The sequence below is a fragment of the Gregarina niphandrodes genome (assembly GCF_000223845.1).
Source record: "Gregarina niphandrodes unplaced genomic scaffold scaffold00032, whole genome shotgun sequence".
NCBI classification, from domain to species: Eukaryota; Apicomplexa; class Conoidasida; order Eugregarinorida; family Gregarinidae; genus Gregarina; species Gregarina niphandrodes.
Genome location: NW_011645801.1, coordinates 60492 through 79051, shown reverse-complemented (window position 1 = coordinate 79051; position 18560 = coordinate 60492). Strand labels below are relative to the sequence as shown.

The following is an 18560-nucleotide window of genomic DNA, read 5'->3' as shown; positions in this document are numbered from 1 at the left end:
CCCTAGCTCAATTACAACTCGGGTCTGGGATTTACAAAGTGGGTCGTCTTGAGTGAGGTCATGATGAATTGTCTTGAGAGGCAGCCAATAGCTGCAGAATGGACATGAAAAGATTAATGATATCCAGATATATGTTCAGGGCCGCTCCGATGTAATCATCAGGCGATAATTGCACCTCACCATTGCCTACTAGCAATTGGGTGTCGACGAGAATATAACCTGAGAATATTATTGCACCACCGCCGCTCATCAATAAGTCTCCTCCGGGTAAAGACGGCCATATCATTCTAACTAAACCAACGCCAAGTAGAACACATAATCCGATAGTTAAGAATCCATTCATGAATGTCAAATCGTACTTGGTTTGCATGCTAAAGAGGAATAAGTAACAACCTCCCAATCGTTCCCTCCCAATCGTTCCCTCCCAATCGATCTTACGCAAATATTGTGAGTCCCACTACTGCCACCAAAGTCAGCACCAGAGCTTCTAATACCACTACAGAGTTCACGGCGACAGCCACGTATGCGCACGCGTTCGCAACAGTAGCGCTCATGCATACTGTCAGCGCGAAAAGTAGGCCCATGTTCAGAGGGTACTTCGTCCTCGCGCTAGGCACGCAAGCCAGCCCCAAGATCAAGCCAAAAGCCGCTATACCCAGAAATCCAAACAGGAATCGACCGCTTCCAGCCAAACACCAGATGCGAGCCCGCTCATTCAACGTGAAGTAGCCCGAGATAATCGTAGTCAACAATACTTGACACGCTACGATTCCGTACACCTTACGCACAAACCCATTCCGCATCTGCGCTTCAATCTTGTACGCTCCATCTAACTAAACCACAATCAATCCTCGCGCTGCCCGTTTGCTCACGTTCGGTTCATCGTCCTCATGCAATGCAATGAGCGACTCTGGGTCATATGCTTGTCGCATTTTTGTAATTAAAAAAGCATCAAAGTAGGTTCTCTAATCACCCGAGAATCCAAGATCACCCGAGGAAACCAAAAATGATGTTCACCATCAGGGAGCACGCAATCTCCACTGCTGACCAGAATGAAAAATCAGAATAGCTAGCGCGGTAACTCGCCACCTTCATAGCCATATGTGTCAACACTCCAAACATCGTCGCTGGGCGTGACGCCTCCTCCGGGGTAGTCGTCAGCATCCCCAAATCCTTCGTACGCGTTGTCCGCCAATTAGTCAACCCCCGACCAAGGATCTTCGCTTTTCTTATATGCGCCAGTCGGTCCATGGATACGCCATACGTATAATCCCACGCACGGACCGTCTCCTCCATCACTGCAGCTGCCAACGAATCGTCCGGACAGCCCCCGAAAATGCTCGACCCGCTCTGAGACGACTCTGATGCAAACAACCCTCCATACGAGGAGGCACTGGAGCCATCGTCACAGTCAGACCCAGATCCTTTAAACAAGTCACCCGAGAAGCGTCGTGGGTCTTGCAGCTCTATACACTCTGCCAAATCTTGCGCAGAGCCGGATACGCTCCTGTCATCCTCCTCCTCAGGTGGCACCTGCTGCGCTTGCGGTAGCAATTCAGAAAGTACCTCCTCTGTCCGATCAAGCTGCGTCTGCTTGTGAGATTTCTCGACCGCCGGTGTGGGAACCATACCAGAGAGCGCAGACACTGGCTCTTCATCAGCGATTTGTGCGGTCGTTTGGAAAGGCTTGACGCTGTCCACCGCTTTGTTCAGCTCCGGCCAGGAATAATCTCCTGAACTGGCCACCGTGTCTCGCTCCCAAAACGCAGAAGCTTCAACGATCTCCGAATCTCCTCGAGGCAACCCGATCACCGTGCCAGGACGCGCCGGTAACTTGAAGAACCGCGGAGCCACGTAGCTGTCCGGACCTTCGTCGTTTTGAATCCACTCCTTGACATTGACTACGCTCTCAAAGGACTCGTCGAACATCTTGTAATCCATCACCACCTTAAACTGGTCCGAAAGAGGAAAGGTCAGCTGTGCGGGCGTGTGGAACTGATACTTAACCGCGGCCCCAGCAGCGATCAACGAAGCGACGTCCACCTCATAATGCAGGTGCCGCGTGGAAACCAAATTCGCAAAATGCACCGGATTCAACCTCGTGTGCTCGATAGCAGCGCTTTGACCCAAGCGCTCGAGCCAGTCCAAATTTATGGCGATTGCCGAGAGAGAGCTGCTTTGCCAAGCCTGTTCACTCGCCTTAGTTACCGCGTCGGCCTCTTCGTTGACGTACATAAACAGCAAAAGGCGAGATGCCGTGTAAAGGCCAGCAGGCAACGGCAGAGTCTTATTTCGTGCCTCAATCTCCTTGAGCAACGCTGTTTTATAGGAGCCTCCGTCCACAACTAAGCCGAGGGCATACCCAAGGTTCTGCTCGGTGTTCTTGACAGCTGTCACGGTCAATTCGTTCCCGGTGAACGTAGGAATGGGGCCTCCTACGGTATGCCCTACTGTCACGTGGAGGTAATCCGCCAGGCACTGGCAAAGAGCTTTGAAAACCCCTTCGCCGCTCTCGGATGAGCTTGATATCCCGCTCTTCATAATTTTTATTAAACTGCTACGGGTAATCCAGTGAGGTCGCTCGACCCAGCACGGTCCTCCGGGATCCAGGCCTTCACAGTGTTGATTGCCTCCTTAAACGGCTGCGATGCCTTTCCAACCAGACTGACCAAATGGTCCATGTCCTTTTGGATGTTGATTCGCCCGGTCACTTGGTCCGCATGTCCTTCCAAGGCCGCAGGAACCGCGGACAGTGCCTTGTACCATTCACTCATTTGATCAAACAGATTCTTAGCGTTATGGGCCAGACCTACGGCAACAGCCGCTGGCTCGACATTCTCCACGTCGTATAATTTAATTGGCGAATTCTCCTTGATCCATGAAAAAAGCTTGCTTGATGCCTCCGGGACCTTCTTCAATGCTGCGCGCCTCTTTATCGGTCTCAGATCTACAAATCCGAAAGGACATGTCCCCTTATCATGATTCGGCGCCAGAGCGGGCACAATATGCGTAGCAGCCTCAACCGTGTACTTCACCATTTGGTCTGCCATCCCACCCAACCGTCGAGGCATGGATCCGGCAAAGTATTCGTATTGCTCCGGCAGCATTGACAGCGATTGCTCTAGCGCCATTTCCGGGGTAACTCTTAAATTCCGGTAGCCGGTTGCAGGGAAAATGTTTGGCAGAAACTCTTCTGTGGTTTTGTGAACAAACTTTCGTACCTGATTCGCTCCAAAATTCATCATCGCAAGCGGATTCAGTAAAGAAGGGACACCCTCCACCGCGACCTCATCGGGGTCCTCGAAACCCATAAGTACCTCGCTGCAGAGATATTTGCGAGGAGGAGGCAAATCTCGACAACAGTCGAAGCCCGGCCCGCAAACATCAGGGTACACCTCACATTCGTTCAGGTTAACACACTCGTAGCTACCAGAATTCGTCCACCCCTTCTTCTCGGAGCACTCGCAGCGGTAACTTCCCTTCTCATTCACGCACTCAGAAATATCTAGCGGACAATTATGATCGCCAGTCCGGCACTCATCAATGTCGACGCAGCTGACACCATCATCAGCGAGCTGGAAACCTTCCCTACACAAGCATTCCGCGCCATCCACGCCATTTATGCAAACTCCATAATTCTTGTCGCAATTATTGTAGTCTGGGTCAGCACAGAAATCCTTAATCACGCACCGACCATTAGAATATTCCTGCCGCGGATCCGAACAAGCGCAAGTGAAAGATCCTGGCAAATTAACGCAGGTGGCACCCTTGTCGCCACATATAGATTCGTCCAGGCACTCGTTGATGTCCCTGCAGTGCTGGTCACCAGGACGTTTAGCATATCCGGACTTACAATGACATTCGTAGGCGCCGTACGTATTGAAACATCTTTCAGACTCGGGAAGGCAACTATGAGCGTGTTCCATGCACTCGTCGATGTCGTGGCAGCCATCCCCATCTTTCCGTCCGTCGCCACTGAAGCCTTGAGGACATATGCAAAATGGCCTTCCAATGATTGGCGCCGCGGGATCTATGATGCACGTTGCTGAGTCGACGCAGGGATTATCTCTCTTGCATAGGTCTCCGACCAGGGGGAGACCCATAGCCTCGCATGCAAGAAAAATGGCTGCCACCTTTAACAAAAGCAATCCCTGACTGGCTTTCATCAGCTCGGACACGCGTGTGTGCGCGCGCGATTAAACTTGATCCGCGGTCGCTACCGTGAAAAGTGATATGAAATCGAAGACTATGGCATGTGTTGCTCCTCCAGAAATCCTCGTGAGGAAGCAGCCCTCGAATCTCTGTATATCTCATTCTCAGGAGGGGCCGGATCCAAGTTGAAGCAGCACATATGTTTTGATCCATAAAGCAATCTGTGATGGGTTCCAGGGAGACAGTTGGTTCTCTAATGGCCTCGCGGGTGGCCGGTAGGTCTATGATGACATTTAGGGTTTGTGCCAGGTGGGTCACTTCCTGAGGTGGGTTGCTCCTTCATCTGCTCCTATTCATCCTTCGCTCTGCGGTTATACTGCGAGTGGTGCGCTCTCATGATAGTCCAATTTTTTTTCAGCCGCTCTCTTGTTATCTTCCAGTTTCGTAGGCGGGTTGCAACGATCTTGACTATTGCAACTCAAACAATGTATACGGTAGTCATATTGCTATTTTCAGACTCATGTGTGCTTTGCGATCTGACGTCGTCTGCGTACCGCGTTGCTGCTCGGCTCCGTGGTCCCACACTGACAACGTGGTCTAGATGGAGCACTGACGACCAGGCGGACTGAGGCGGACTTCGGACAGCAACGGGGTTGTTAATACGAGAGTGTGTCCAAAATTCCCACCAGCGTTACGTTTTGCTGCCATTCCGCCAACCACGGAACGAATGTTTGACGGAAAAAATGGACGCGCCAATAATATTATTACACAAAAAGGGAGTAATAAAACGAAGCACAAACGCGTCCTAGCTGTAGTCATCAGAGAGTATGCACGGAGAGATGCTTGACGCCAATGACGCGCCGCGGTGCATCTCCGCAGCCCACCCCATTAATGATTTCGACGGGGTGACGATTTAGTAACGTCTGCCTCGCGAGCGGTTCTTTCGATTTCTTTCCTTGTCTTCTGCAGCTGCGCTGATCTCGGCGAGCATTCTCAGCAATTCTATGAAGAGGTAAATAATGTCCATATATATTGCCATGGTTAGGAAAACGTGATTATCGACATCCGGAGTGCCTTTCTTGAGAAGCCGCCAAACGTCGAAGACGAGGTAGGCGCAAAACAGTATGCCCGCTAATCCCGCCTCGACAATTGCGATCCACGCAACATGTTCCCGCAGGAATATGATCTTCAACAGTCCCAGTAGTGTAAAGCAGAGGGATCCGACCATTAAAGCATGATACCAGCGAAACGGAGCGTGGCGCATTCCGTGCGCGGCACCAGTCGCTCCGATAACCGCCGCAATCGTTCCGACGAGCACCATTAGAACTCGCGCATGGCCAGAACCGCCAGATAGCCTGGATCCAATATCGTATGCGGAAAGCGACGGCGGCCACCCGTACACTTGGGGGACGCCTCTCCAACCTCCGACCACCTCAGCAAATACAATTCCGGAGAGGAGTAATGACTGGATTAAAGTCACTACTCCAAGTAGTATGTTGCCTGAAGGCTGGTTCCGGCTTAGAGACGGGCAACATGTAAAAAGCAGCCAGAGCACCCCCCACGCACCGCCAGCGAACGTCATCATGAGATTCAAATTCCTGGCAACCAGCACCGCGGGAATCAAATACACCGTCGCGGCCACAATGGAAGCCGTCGCCAGCAACTGGTAGCAAACCGTCGTGAAGACCTTCCGTATCAAGTCTCGGCGAATCCTTGCATCTATTTTTGATGCAACCGTCTCGTACTAAGACAAAATACGGTTATTGAGTTCAGTCATGGGGCATTTTCTGCTTACCTGCTCGTCGTACATTTTTTATTGCACACACGTGTGCACTAATCCACCAAACTGGACTAAAATACACTTGGTCAGCGAACCCAACAAAAGCAGCTAGAACAAGAAGAAACTGGATAACAAGCTGATTAAGCTGCGAAATATTGTTACCCATATTGTTGCTTAGCTGACGAATTACTGTCATTACCGCGACAACACTTTGTTTCGATGGTTCATGGGCAGACTACACAACCAGATGATTTAGGGCCATATCTGGCGTGTACTCAAGACGGTCTATGCCGGGGTTGAAAAAAGATCCATGTAGTTATCGGGATGAAGCGCAGCTAGCGACTCAGGCGATTGTCAAATGATTGTTGAGTTCGAAATCCGAGAAAAATACAGCGCCAAACCCGTTCCCTCTAACCATAAACGTGCAATAAAAAGAGCATAACATTCACCACAGCACAACACACGATCCCCGAAAAATCTGAATATTCTGTTCGGTAGTTGGCTACCTTCATGGCCATGTGTGTCAACACGCCAAACGTCGTTGCTGGCCTGACGGCCTTTTCCGGTATCGTTGTCAACAAGCCCAAGTCCTTGAAACGAGTCGTCCGCCAGCTAGTCAGTCCCCGACGCAAGATCTTTGCTTTCCTTATTTGTGCCAGCCGGTCTGCGGGGACGCCATACGTATAATCCCAGGCACGGATAGTCTCCTCCACCACGGCAATCGCAAACGATTTCCTCGGACACACCGCCGAAATATTCGGCCTTCCCGGCATTTGCATTCCCTCGAAAGGAGAAGAACCCTGCTCAACAGGCGTTTGCTGTAGAGACTCCTGGATCGCCGCAGCAGTACCCACACCCGGACAAGCAGGGTCTTCAGCGACCTGCGTTGTTGCACAAAAAGACTCAATTGTTTCAACCACTCGATCCAACGCCGGCCAAGAGCCAGTTTCTGACCCCAGTGTCCGAAACGCTGAAGCTTCAACGATCCTCGAGTCTCCTCGCGGCAATCCGATCACCGTACCAGGACGGGCCGGTAACCTGAAGTAACGCTGAGACACGCAGCTGTCCGGATTTTCGTGGTTTTGCATCCACTCCTTGAATGATCTATCAAAAGGTTTATCGAACATATTGCAATCCATCATGACCTTGAACCGCTCAGAAAGAGGTGCGGTTAGCTCCCCAGGTGAGTGGAACCGGTACTGAACCGCGGCTCCAGCAGCTATTAAAGAGGCAACATCGACCTCGTAGTGTAAATGGCGCGTGAAAACAGAGCCCGAAAAATGCGCCCCGTTCACTTTCATTTGCTCGATAGCCGCGGTTTGACCCAGACGCTCGAGCCAGTCCACATTGACAGCAACGGCCGATAGAGTACTGCTCTGCCAGGCCCGCTTGCTGGTCTTAGTCACCGCGTCAGTTTTTTCGTCGACGTATATAAAGAGCAGAAGGCGAGACGCCATGTAGAGGTCAGCAGGTAATGGCAGTGTCCTGTTCTGCGTTTCAATCTCTTCAAGCAACGCCGCCTTATAGCAATCTCCACCAACCACCAAGCCAAGTATGTACCCGAGGTTTCGGCCGGTGTTCCTAATGGCCGTGACAGTCAACTTGTTTCCCGCAAAACTAGGAACCGAATTCTTTACCGTATGCCCTACGGTTACATGAAGATAATCGGCCAAGGCCGGAGGTAGAGAACCGTGATCACTTTGCTCGTCGTCTGGTGAGCTATTCCCAGGGTTCATGATTTTTTTTATGTCCCGAGAACCCGCGAGACCCCGTTCCTCAAAGGCCGCGAGACCAGAACCTCGCGTAAAGAAGGTACCGGCGAGGATTGTCCTGATATGGGAGGATCGCTAGTGCTGGTTCTCGTCTGAGTTGGTCCCAGTACGAACGTCTTTTGGGACATAAAAAACATCGGGCATATTTGGGACAACACGCGCACGTTTGCAGCGCATCACTAGGCGCATCACTAGGGAGAGACGTTTTCACGGGTTGAAACCAGGACTCCAGAAAATGCTACCAACCCAAAGAGATCTCCCTCCTTCCTACGAGGCCTTTCCCAGTGGCGGAGAGCCCAACAAACCTACGCCGGAGTTCTTCCCCAGTGGGGCGGGAAGAATTACGGAACATTTTAATGGCCAGGTCCGGAACCGCAACATCTTAGCCCGCTGATTGGTATGACGAATTCGGATCCACGGAATTCGGATCCACGGAATTCGGATCCACGAAAAAAGCTTGCTAAACGCTTCCGGTCCTTTTCGTGGATCCTAGACGCACACACCCCCAGGTGCGAACGCCCCAAAGGACACGTCCCCTATCGTCGTTCCGTGCGTGAGCAGACTCACTCGACCCTAACGAGTAGCGAGCTCGACCCTAACAGAACATACGGCCTTTCAATGATTGGCGCCGCGGGATGCATCCTACTCGGTCGATGCACGGATAATTTTGTTTGCATAAGTCCTTCACCAGTAAGAGACGCATAGTAGCCGTGCAGCATGTAAGACTCTGATCGATGAGAGTGTGTATTAGACTCGATGAGTGGCCGCAAGACAAGGAACAGACATAAAATCAAAGACTACGGTATGTGCTTGCTCGCTTAATGTAAATCCTTGTAAGAAAGCATCCCTCAAATCACCATAAATTTTGTTTTCCTGAGTATCCAAATTAAAAGCACTGCATACACTTTGAACCAGAGAGGAAACCGTTATGGGCTCCAGAGTAACAGGTGCTTCTGTATTTGTCTCGTTGTTAATTAATAAGTCAGTTATGAGATTTGATCTTGCGCTAGGTGGATCACTTTTAGGTTGATCATCTACACCAAATAATTCCTCCTCTTCTTCTTTCTCTCTACGGACATAGATGGTGTGGTAATAAATTTTACCTTTGTTCGGCAGCTCTTTTTTGTTCCTCTTCTTGTTTCTGCTGTTTGATTTTCATAGATAGATCTGCCACGGCCTTTTTAGTAATCGCTGACCATTCTAACTCAAATTTGTGAGTTGTGAGCTCCGGAACGGTCCTTTTATGTAGTCCTTTGAAAGCTGCCTTGGCTGATTTAAGAGATTTATAATCAATGAACATACGAAGATCCTTTTTTTCGCTTGGGAATCTGATCCCTTCTCCGGCTAGGGGTCCATCTAAATAAAGTACGAAATTAAATTAGCTAATCAGGGTGGGCCCGGCCGGAATAGAGTAGTGGTAGGGTAGGATTGTTGGTAGGGTAGGATTGTTGCTAGGGTAGGATTGTTGGTGTGCTAGAATTGTGTGCTAGAATTATGTACACTTCTGAAAGATAGACTTGATTTCTGATGCGTCCAGATACGGTGGTCGTCTTTTACAAATGAGTGTAAAACTTTGGATCATAATTTATTTTTCGTTCTATGTCTGAATTCCGGTCTGACGTGTCATCTACGTACTACACAACCGCTCGGCTGGTTGGTGAGCGGTGTACGGACGACATCATTAATAAAAGTCGAGCCAGCTCCGACACGTCGGACAGCAATCGGTTTATTAATACCAGAATGTGTGTATTCCATCAGCGAGGGGCCTGTACCAAGGGTGCTAATTGCACCTATGCTCGTAAGTACGCGTGCGCGCGAGATGTCGCACGTGCGTGCGCATGATCCTGTCTTGCGCACGTTCGAATCGGGGCCCAATGCTGGTCTGGGGTCAGCTCCGGCCTAGGTCATTGCTGGTAGGGGGACGGGACGTGTGGGATGAGGTTTATGGGGACGGGACATGTGGGATGAGGTTTATGGGGACGGGACGTGTAGGATGAGGTTCATGGGTTGCTGCCTGCTTGCGGGTTGCTGCATGCTTGCGGGTTGCTGCCTGCTTGCAAATAGCTACCTGGGTCCGGGGCGTGTTGTTGGAGATATGGTTGGCATGTGTGTAGACACTAAGGATGAGCTAAAGAGGGCCCCGAATCTGCTTAAGACTCGTCTTTGTCAGGACTGGTTGAATGGTAGCTGCACTACGACGGATTGTAAATTCGCGCATGGAAGACAGGAGTTGAGGTTCACTCATGACTACTACAAGACGAAGTTGTGCCACTTCTGGCAACAGGGCGGCTGCACGAAGGGGGACTTGTGCAGACACGCCCACGGCGAATCGGAGTTGCGGCCTGCACCCGACGAGATGGGCTGCATCGCGTCTAGCACGACGCGCACATCCAGCAACAATCGCATGGGCACTGCGAGCGATGAGGAGGACGACGCGGAGGACCTCATGATGGTACCGCACCCCGACAGTCCGGACCAAACACCTACCGCAATGTCGGTCGCACCCGACACTCCGGCCACACTGCCAGATGCGGAGGTGGTGCGGCCGGAAATAGACCTGGGCGATGTCACTCCCTTCCCGACGACCGCTCCTTTCTCCACGACATCTCCCCTCCCGAATAGTGGGGGTGTGGTGGACAGGTCAGGTGGTGTGGACAAGTCTGCTGGAAAGCAGGCCAGCGTATGTAAGAAAAGATCGAGCGGCGGCAGGGCAGGTGAGAGGAAGGGCAAGCTGACTTCTGGTATCAGGGATATAGAGGGCATGCCACCGCCGGATGAGAAGCCGCCTGAGCGAACGCCCACGGTGACGTTCTGTGTTAGTTCCTCGTCCTTTGCGGCGATGTTGCCTTCCAAAAAGTCCCGCGGCACAAGTGCCCATCCCACTGGTCATATTAGAACGAGTGGAAATGAAGCCGGAAGTCAAAGTAGTACGACGTCGTCGATGAGTCTGTCCAAAAAATCCGATGTCGCTGGCGACCGCATAGCCTCTGGGGGAGACAATGCTTCGTTGAGATCCGGACCTCATAAGAAGGACAAACGAGAGTTCAATCTAAAAGAGGATAAGTGGGCGACCAAAGGTCACCCATCACTCAAACAGAGCAAGGGACAGAACAAAGGGCATCCTAGTGTCCGAGCGCATGATGACTACCTACACGCCGACGGAGGGGAGATCGTCTACTTAAACAATCATATGATGAGCAAGGACTCAAACAATCGCACGAATAAACCCGTGAGTCACCAGATGACCGCTGCCCTTCGGGGAGGACCGTTTGCTGCTCACGCAGGGGAGACTCCGCAGCGGGGGGCTCCACAACGCGGGGGGCCTGCCCCACGTGATGCAGGTGGGGATTCATCTGACCGCAGGATCGCCTACTTGGAAGCGCTTAGGCTTGCTGAGGTTGCTCGAGACTTGGCGAAAAAGTCAAGCGAGCTTTTGCAGCAAGCCACGGGTGGCGAGTGGGACTCTACGGCGGTGGGTTCTCCGTTATACGTGAACGCGTCCCAGTCGACCAGTACGTCTCAGTCGACTAACATGTCCCAGTCTCAATCTCACAATCTGGCGGATGTGCAACCGTTCCTCGACGGTGTCGGGTATCCAACATCCGCTGCTTCGGGTACTTTAGATTTGCAGTCGTTAATGCAGAACTGCTCGGCAGCAGCATTACAAACCAGTGGGTCGTCGCCGTCTAGGTCGTCGCCGTCTAGGTCGTCGCCGTCTAGGTCGTCGCCGTCTAGGTCGTCGCCGTCTGGGTCGTCGCCGTCTGGGTCGTCGCCGTTTGCGTCACCTCCTGCTGCTAGGTCGCCGACCTCGAGATCTACGGGATCGTTTGGGAAGAAGCCTCACGGTGGACGGACACCGGGGCAATCCGTTTTGCCAAGACCCCCTGCGCCGCGAACGGGATCTGCTTCGCAAGCGGAGAACGCCGCAACTGACGGCTACGGGTTTGTGCCCGTGCTAGAAGACGCAATGATACCAGTAGGTTCTTTCGGTGGAAGTTCGTTCGGCGGAACACCGTTAGATGGTGTGGATCCAAGACCGTTAGGCGCTAGACCGTTAGGCCAGCATCGGTATAGCGCGTTTGTACCGAACTTCAAACAACAGCAAATGTGGGAACAAAGAAATTCCGCGCCTGAATGCGACTTAGATCGCTTGGCTGCGAAACTCAACGAATTCCTTATCAACGAGGGGGAGACACCACTCTACGAAGATACTCTAAAATAAGCCTTTCTGCATTTCTCTTATTTGTATTGTAACTAAATTATTATTGAGATTCGTAAGTCTACATTCAAAGCCGCAGGATCTCCAAGACACTTAAACCCCCCCCCCCTCTGGTGTATCCCCCCCCGCTCTTGTTTGTCCCCCCCCCCCGCTCTTGTTTGTCCCCCCCCCCCCCGGTGCATCCTGCTATTACATTGTGGCCGTCCTGTTAGAGTATAACTTGTTCATTTAAGATTTCCGCAGTAATCATTTTGTATGTCTTTTTTAAAATGGGAATTCTTAATCAGGACCAGTTCCTGGAAAAAGTCAAATCGTTCGTATCTAATGGCCACAGACCTCAGAACTCAATATGGCTTACAGTCAAATCTAGTAAGCAGTAACGAGGTGTAGGTTGAGGTGTAGGTAGTCGTTAACAACCATGGCCGGTACCATGGCTAATATCCGCGGTTGATGACGTGACACCCGTCCTACGGTACAAGATGGGGACAGAAGTGATGCGAAGAAGTGGGAAAATAGTGGGCGATACCTCATGAGTAATATTGCAGGTGTGGTCGGTAGTAAGCAGTACGCAATGATTCGAGCTAAGACAAGTTCCAAACGGTATTCGACATTGGTGGCGAAGGAGGATGTGGAAAAATTCATCAAAGGATTATCAGATCTGTTTGTTGAATTGGAGAAGCACTTGCGAAAAATACACGTGGCAAAACCAGGACGGAAACGCGTCAATCAAATACGCATTTTGCGCAAGAGCCGACAGGAGATGAAAGACTCCGATACAGAGGAGGACGAGGAGCCTGCTTCACCAACTGACGCCTAAGGATATGACGCCTAAGGATATGACGCCTAACATATGACGGTTAGAGCGTGATGCCCAAAGTGTGTGAAGAATGGAGTTAGGCCGAGTCGGGTGGGGGTGCTGGGCAGGGTGTGTGGCGCGGAGGTGCGATATCGAACACAGCTCGGATGTATCCCGCGGAGTATCAGCAGCGCCAGAACGGCGTGTTAGGACAATTCGGTTTGTTGAACAGTCACCCGTATGATCGCCAGCCAGTCCGGCCGGGCTACGGTCTGCATCCGTTCTTATTGGCGGGCTTTGCAGTTGCTCTGGTTTGCTTGGTACTGTACTTCATCCGGGCCGACGACGACCCGGCTCCCAGACGGAGACGCCGCAGCACTCGGCAGAAACTCTACCGGCCCCCGGACCTTGGGCATCAGTACTTCGGCCAGCCCCCGGTCAACCATGTCGCGGCTCACCCTCATTTTGCTCCTCGTCCGCAGTTTGTTCAGCCACATCACTATGTCCAACCACAATATGTTCAACCGCAATTCGCGAGGATGCCGCAGGGTCCAGGACTCATGGCTATCCACCCTGCCCACAAAGCACCAGCACAGCAAGTTACCCCAGTCGTACAACCAAATCCATACAGCAACCGCGGCTCCTATCAAATTGCTGGGATGATGCCCAACTGATTACTCTCTGCGAATGTACTGAATTCGTTGTCCTACGACGATGGTATCGGATGACCAGGAATCATGTTCGGTCGAGTGGCCGTGCAGAACGTCGAGCGTCGCTTACGGAATGGCCAAGTGTCTTGCAGAGCGGCCAAGTGTAGCGGCCAAGTGTCTTACAGAGCGGCTAGAGTGCGAAACTATAAAGATGGTTTTACAAAGAGTTGCCCTGTGGCAGCACGGATTGTCCGGTCGCTGTTGCTACTACGGCCGATGTTGCCGCGTTTGTAGCTTTTCACTTTTTACCAAAAAGGATGACCCCATGTTCGATGCGTTACTCCGATGCGACAGATTACGGGATGCGACAGATTACCGGGAGCGTTCCGTTTGCTGCTGTGCGATCACTGCTGTGCGATCACTGCTGTGCGATCACTGCTGTGCGATCACTGCTGTGTGTTCACACGCATGTCACAGTGATCGCTGCTGTTTGCACACGCACGTCACAGTGCTGTGTGCGATGGAGTCACTATTGTGTATCTGTGTGTTTGGCTGCTTGTGTGTTGTTGGAAGCGTAATCGAAGGCCTGTCTGGTCCACTTGGTTTGGTCGTAGCCTGCGGAGATGGTGCCTCTGGCAGTGGCAGGTTTGCCGCCGGACTTACACGTCATGCCGTCTGCGGCTTTTTGGAGCCACTCAGCGGCATTTAGTGGGTTGCTCTTAGGGACGGTGGCCATGACGGCGGGTGTTTGCGTTTCGGGTTCAGTGGAGAGTAAGATGAGAGGGACGGCGAGAGTATCTTGGAACCTATTAGTGAATTCTTCCATGGCTTTAACGTCACCACCAAGGCTGTCTTCGACGATAACGCTCCAGCGGTATTGACCGGCTATGAGCATTTGTACACATTCGTCGGCTTTGAGCACGGCTAGTTCTTTGCGTTGCTTAGCAAGGATTTTAGTCAGTTTGGCTTTTTCTTGTGTGAGTTTGTCCAGCAAATCCACACACTCTTTGCGGACGAGCAGACCGACATTTTCACGACGGCTGTTCACATAATCCTTCATAGCACTTATATCGTTCCGGCTGGCGTGTTCCGCGCCTTTACTAACCAATGCATGGACACGAGTACTCAGGTCTGCGCCATCAGCCACAGCCGAATGCGCCGTCGGACCCGTGACGGCAACAACTCTTCGGATCCCGCGGGCAATGGACTCTTCGCTGATGACTACAAACTCCTCAATTGCACGCGAATTATTCAAATGTGTACCACCACAGAATTCCACCGTCACATCACCCTCACCACTTGCCGCACCGCTCACTAAATCCGGAATTTTGGCCCCAACTGATACCACGCGTACAGGGTCTGGATAATTCTCACCGAACATGCATCGCACACCTCGTATACCCTGTGCCTGCACCAACGGGACTTCAGCAACGTCAACATCGTGCTCGTCGTGGATTATGCGCCTCACCGTACCTTCCAATTCAGAAATTTGTTCTTGCGTCAGAGCCTTCTGTGAAGTAAAATCAAATCGTAATTTCTTTGGCTCCACAATGGAACCCGCTTGATTACAATCCTCGCCCAGAATAGAACGTAATGCGCAGTTCAACACATGTGTACCAGTATGGTTCTTTGCAATCTCACCACGACGCTCAAAATCATTCACCAAAGTTAACTTGTCACCCACCTTCAACTCCCCGTCATTCAACCGACCCAAATGCAACACATAACCACCCACCTTACGAGTGTCTTCCACCACCAGATCAATACCATCTCCCGTTGCATAACCCTTGTCGCCAACTTGACCGCCCGATTCCGCATAGAAGCACGTGCGATCGAACACCACAAACAACTCGCCACCCGCACTCGACTTACAACTTGGAGCAAAATCATGCCCGTCGAAAATGGCCTTAACCTCCACCTCCATCGGCTCCCCTTTCCCGTGGTCTGCATCCCACACATATTTGTGAGAGTCGTCCGTCGGCTCCACGTCGAACTCAGTCTTCAGTCGGTGAATCTGTTCCGGCGTCAGATGCTGGACAAGCTTCTTGGCGTTGCCACCATCCGAGGCCAGGTGGTGAGCCTCCATCGCCTTCTCGAATCCCTCCAGGTCTAACTTGAGCCGCTGCTCCTCACACATCACTTCCGTCAAGTCCACCGGGAAACCGTACGTTGCAAACAACTCGAAACTAACCACACCCGTTACCATGTCCCCTGGCTTCAGGTTCTTTATGGCCTTCTTAAACAGCGCCGTACCACGGTCCAGCGTCCGGTTGAATTGCTGCTCTTCGCACGAAATGACTTCCACGATCTTCTCAGACTTCTCCCGCAACTCCGGGAACGCCTCCCCTAAACTTTCAATAACAGTGCCGGCCAACTGGCTAAACCAGGTGCCCGTCTTCGGAGCATTCAGCACCTGGCGGCCATACCGAACCGCCCTTCGCAAGATTCGTCGCAACACGTAGCCGCGACCGTCGTTGGATGGAATGGCGCCGTCCGCAATCGCGATGCTCAGGGTCCGGATGTGGTCTGCAATCGCGCGGTAGGCCAAGTCAATTCTCTCTGGGTCTTCGCTGCCCACCTTGCCGGTGTACTCTCTGGGAGCGTCGGGACACAATTCGTGAATTTTTTTGAAGAGCGAAGTGAACAGGTCTGTATCGTAGTTCGACCGCAGATCATTGAGAACACTAACCAGCCGCTCCAGACCCATGCCTGTATCAACGCATGGGTGCGGAAGTGGGGAGAGTTTTCCGGAGTTTTCGCGGTTGTATTGCATGAAGACCAAGTTCCAAATTTCCAGCACATCTGGGTCATCTTGGTTAACCAGTTCAGGACACTCACGTCCGCCAATGCGATCGTAGTGCAGCTCCGAGCAGGGTCCGCAAGGTCCAGTCTCGCCCATCTCCCAGAAATTTTCCTTCATGCTTCCAGGCAACACGTGCGACTCGGGCAAATATTTCAACCAGTAGTCGCGCGCCTCAAGGTCAGGCTGCAGGCCTGCCTTTTCGTCTCCGCCAAAATACGTCGCATACAGCCGTGCTGGCTCCAGATTGTAAACCTGAGTTAAGCAGTTCCAAGCGAACTCCACTGCCAGCTCCTTAAAGTAGTCACCGAAAGACCAATTGCCCAACATCTCGAAAAACGTGTGGTGGTACACGTCCTTACCCACGTCCTCCAAATCATTGTGCTTGCCACCAGCACGAATGCACTTCTGCGTATTACACGCACGCTTCATCTGACCAAACTCCGTATTCAAGTCTGCATCACCCAAGAATATCGGCTTGTACTGACACATCCCGGCATTCACAAATAATAACGTAGGATCATTGTACGGAACTACCGGCGAAGAACGCCAGAACTTGTGCCCTTGAGACTCGAAAAAACTTATGAACGCAGTACGAGCCTCCGCAGAAGACATCTCTACAATTACCACATATCAAACATGCGGTTACGGGTTGGGGCTGGTGCTGTAGGGCTGTATCATGGTGCTGTAGCCCGGGTCCCTCCATCTCAGTGTCCGTTCTCCTACTTTTGGGGGCCATCTTCGCCGAAAAATTTGAGTACAGAAACACCCGGTCGAGAGAGAGGGAGGAAGGGCAACCTACGTGAAAGGGCAACCTGCGTGAAAGGGCAACCTTTTCTTTGGTACGTACGTACCTGGTCCTATGGGACAGTATGAGGGGGAGGAGTTGGGACACAGTCATTGGTGGGGCAAATCGAGTGCGTATGTCGTTGGCGTAAAAAGTGTTTATTCGCAGAGCACGACTTCGACATCGACGTTGTGTTCCACGGGAGCCAAGTTGGAGATGGAGTTGAGTTGGGCGGAGGTGCCGAAGATGTCAATGATCCTCTTATACATCCTAAGTTCGAATTTGTCCCAGGTCTTGGAACCCTGGCCGCAAGGGGTCTTGCGGGTGGTGATGCGAAGCTTGCGGACGGGGAGACGGACTGGGCCGCAAGTCTTGAATTTCTTGGTCTGAGCTGCCCGCACGAAGTCAGTGCATACTAAAGCGAAAAACATTGGGCAAGGTGGGAATAGCCGGGGCCATGCGTGCTGAAGGCCGGGGAAGGCTATGCTGGACTAGCCTGCGGGTGATATAGCCCGTCAAGGTGTGCCAGCAAGGTTAGGTGTGGAGTCGTCGTACCTCTTTCGATGGCCTTCAAGTCAGTGGAGTGGAGGGTGAGACGGATGCGTTGCTCGGGTTCGGGTTGCGCGTCCGGATGAGCCGACTCCTGCTGGAACTTCTTTTGGTAGCTGGACATGAAAGAGCTGACTCAAACTCAGCGCGGGCCGAAAAAAATAGACACATCCCGTTTCGTCTCTGAGATGCTGGAAGCACTGCAGCGAGCCGTCCAGAGCAAACGTGTGTGCTTCATTACTGGCGCAGGCATCAGTGTCAAGTCCGGCATCCCGCTTTACCGTAGCGACCGCCATGCCACGCAACAGTCCGCCAACCAACAGCTGCAGGAACGTCTCGGCGCGATTCCTCACGTCTTCGAAGACCACAACGCGTTGCACCGTGCAGAAGCTCCGCCCTCCGACTCTGAACGCGCTTTCTCTAAACCCCGGGGCAGACCACCTCTCCGCAGATACTTCCACCAAGCTCCGCCCCGGCAGAGGATGGGCACGGACTCGGGCTCTGGCTCGGAGGACGACGACATCCAAGTCCTCATTTCCGACGAGGAAAGAGAGCTACCTCCCAAGTCCAAAGTCCCGGCTGGGCAACTCTCAACCGCTGTGGGGTCTACGGTACCATGGACTGCGGAACCAGGGAGCGGTGCCGGCATTCATTCGGGCAGCACCGAACCGCAGACACACAACAAGCGCACCACCGTCGACCAAGTGGGCGCCTTAGCTGGCGGAATTGCACACCCGACTGTACCACCCTTTAGCATGGACGGGCGACCGGCAGTGATTTACCCAAGTGTTCCAAGACCGGCTGTGATTTGGCCCAGCTTCTCTCTTGCGTCCGATCCGGATGCCACTTCGCCTAAGAGAGCGGCACAAGAGATGGAGATGAAGACGGCCGCAACCGAAGAGCAGCAACCTCCAGCGCGAGGCACTCCCGGGCAAGGAACTGCCGGGCAAGGCACTCCCGGGCAAGGAGCTGCCGGGCAAGGCACTCCCGGGCAAGGAACTGCCGGGCAAGGAACTGCCGGGCAAGGAACTTCCAAGCAAGGAACTTCCAAGCAA

At 52.4% G+C, this 18560-nt stretch overlaps 11 protein-coding genes across 11 annotated transcripts; 3 read left to right on the top strand and 8 right to left on the bottom strand.

Moving 5' to 3' along the window:
• Positions 1–58: 58 nt before the first annotated feature.
• On the bottom strand, positions 59–932 carry GNI_128710 (inhibitor of apoptosis-promotor Bax1; the record flags this gene model as incomplete). Its single annotated transcript, XM_011133790.1, has 3 exons — positions 59–371; positions 439–833; positions 873–932. 3 exons carry the CDS (start codon positions 930–932, stop codon positions 59–61), a joined length of 768 nt encoding a protein of 255 aa, XP_011132092.1.
• Positions 933–987: 55 nt separating this feature from the next.
• Positions 988–2541, bottom strand: GNI_128700 (hypothetical protein; the record flags this gene model as incomplete). Its single annotated transcript, XM_011133789.1, has 1 exon — positions 988–2541. The coding sequence occupies one exon, from the start codon at positions 2539–2541 to the stop codon at positions 988–990; it is 1554 nt and encodes a 517-aa protein (XP_011132091.1).
• Positions 2542–2549: 8 nt separating this feature from the next.
• On the bottom strand, positions 2550–4103 carry GNI_128690 (calcium-binding EGF domain protein; the record flags this gene model as incomplete). Its single annotated transcript, XM_011133788.1, has 1 exon — positions 2550–4103. One exon carries the CDS (start codon positions 4101–4103, stop codon positions 2550–2552), a length of 1554 nt encoding a protein of 517 aa, XP_011132090.1.
• Positions 4104–5065: 962 nt separating this feature from the next.
• GNI_128680 (inhibitor of apoptosis-promotor Bax1) lies at positions 5066–5962 on the bottom strand (the record flags this gene model as incomplete). Its single annotated transcript, XM_011133787.1, has 2 exons — positions 5066–5896; positions 5948–5962. 2 exons carry the CDS (start codon positions 5960–5962, stop codon positions 5066–5068), a joined length of 846 nt encoding a protein of 281 aa, XP_011132089.1.
• Positions 5963–6342: 380 nt separating this feature from the next.
• Positions 6343–7668, bottom strand: GNI_128670 (putative transmembrane protein; the record flags this gene model as incomplete). Its single annotated transcript, XM_011133786.1, has 1 exon — positions 6343–7668. One exon carries the CDS (start codon positions 7666–7668, stop codon positions 6343–6345), a length of 1326 nt encoding a protein of 441 aa, XP_011132088.1.
• A 783-nt stretch (positions 7669–8451) lies between these two features.
• Positions 8452–9004, bottom strand: GNI_128660 (hypothetical protein; the record flags this gene model as incomplete). The annotated part of the gene is made up of 2 exons (XM_011133785.1): positions 8452–8773; positions 8808–9004. 2 exons carry the CDS (start codon positions 9002–9004, stop codon positions 8452–8454), a joined length of 519 nt encoding a protein of 172 aa, XP_011132087.1.
• Positions 9005–9303: 299 nt separating this feature from the next.
• GNI_128650 (putative zinc finger protein) lies at positions 9304–11926 on the top strand (the record flags this gene model as incomplete). Its single annotated transcript, XM_011133784.1, has 2 exons — positions 9304–9502; positions 9798–11926. 2 exons carry the CDS (start codon positions 9304–9306, stop codon positions 11924–11926), a joined length of 2328 nt encoding a protein of 775 aa, XP_011132086.1.
• Positions 11927–12192: 266 nt separating this feature from the next.
• Positions 12193–12740, top strand: GNI_128640 (signal recognition particle 14 kDa protein; the record flags this gene model as incomplete). Its single annotated transcript, XM_011133783.1, has 2 exons — positions 12193–12292; positions 12469–12740. 2 exons carry the CDS (start codon positions 12193–12195, stop codon positions 12738–12740), a joined length of 372 nt encoding a protein of 123 aa, XP_011132085.1.
• Positions 12741–13898: 1158 nt separating this feature from the next.
• Positions 13899–16784, bottom strand: GNI_128630 (alanyl-tRNA synthetase; the record flags this gene model as incomplete). Its single annotated transcript, XM_011133782.1, has 1 exon — positions 13899–16784. The coding sequence occupies one exon, from the start codon at positions 16782–16784 to the stop codon at positions 13899–13901; it is 2886 nt and encodes a 961-aa protein (XP_011132084.1).
• A 330-nt stretch (positions 16785–17114) lies between these two features.
• On the bottom strand, positions 17115–17629 carry GNI_128620 (40S ribosomal protein S20; the record flags this gene model as incomplete). The annotated part of the gene is made up of 2 exons (XM_011133781.1): positions 17115–17371; positions 17512–17629. The coding sequence occupies 2 exons, from the start codon at positions 17627–17629 to the stop codon at positions 17115–17117; spliced, it is 375 nt and encodes a 124-aa protein (XP_011132083.1).
• Positions 17630–17693: 64 nt separating this feature from the next.
• GNI_128610 (hypothetical protein) lies at positions 17694–18209 on the top strand (the record flags this gene model as incomplete). Its single annotated transcript, XM_011133780.1, has 1 exon — positions 17694–18209. A coding segment is annotated over one exon (516 nt), but the record flags the coding sequence as incomplete, so codon positions are not given.
• Positions 18210–18560: the final 351 nt, after the last annotated feature.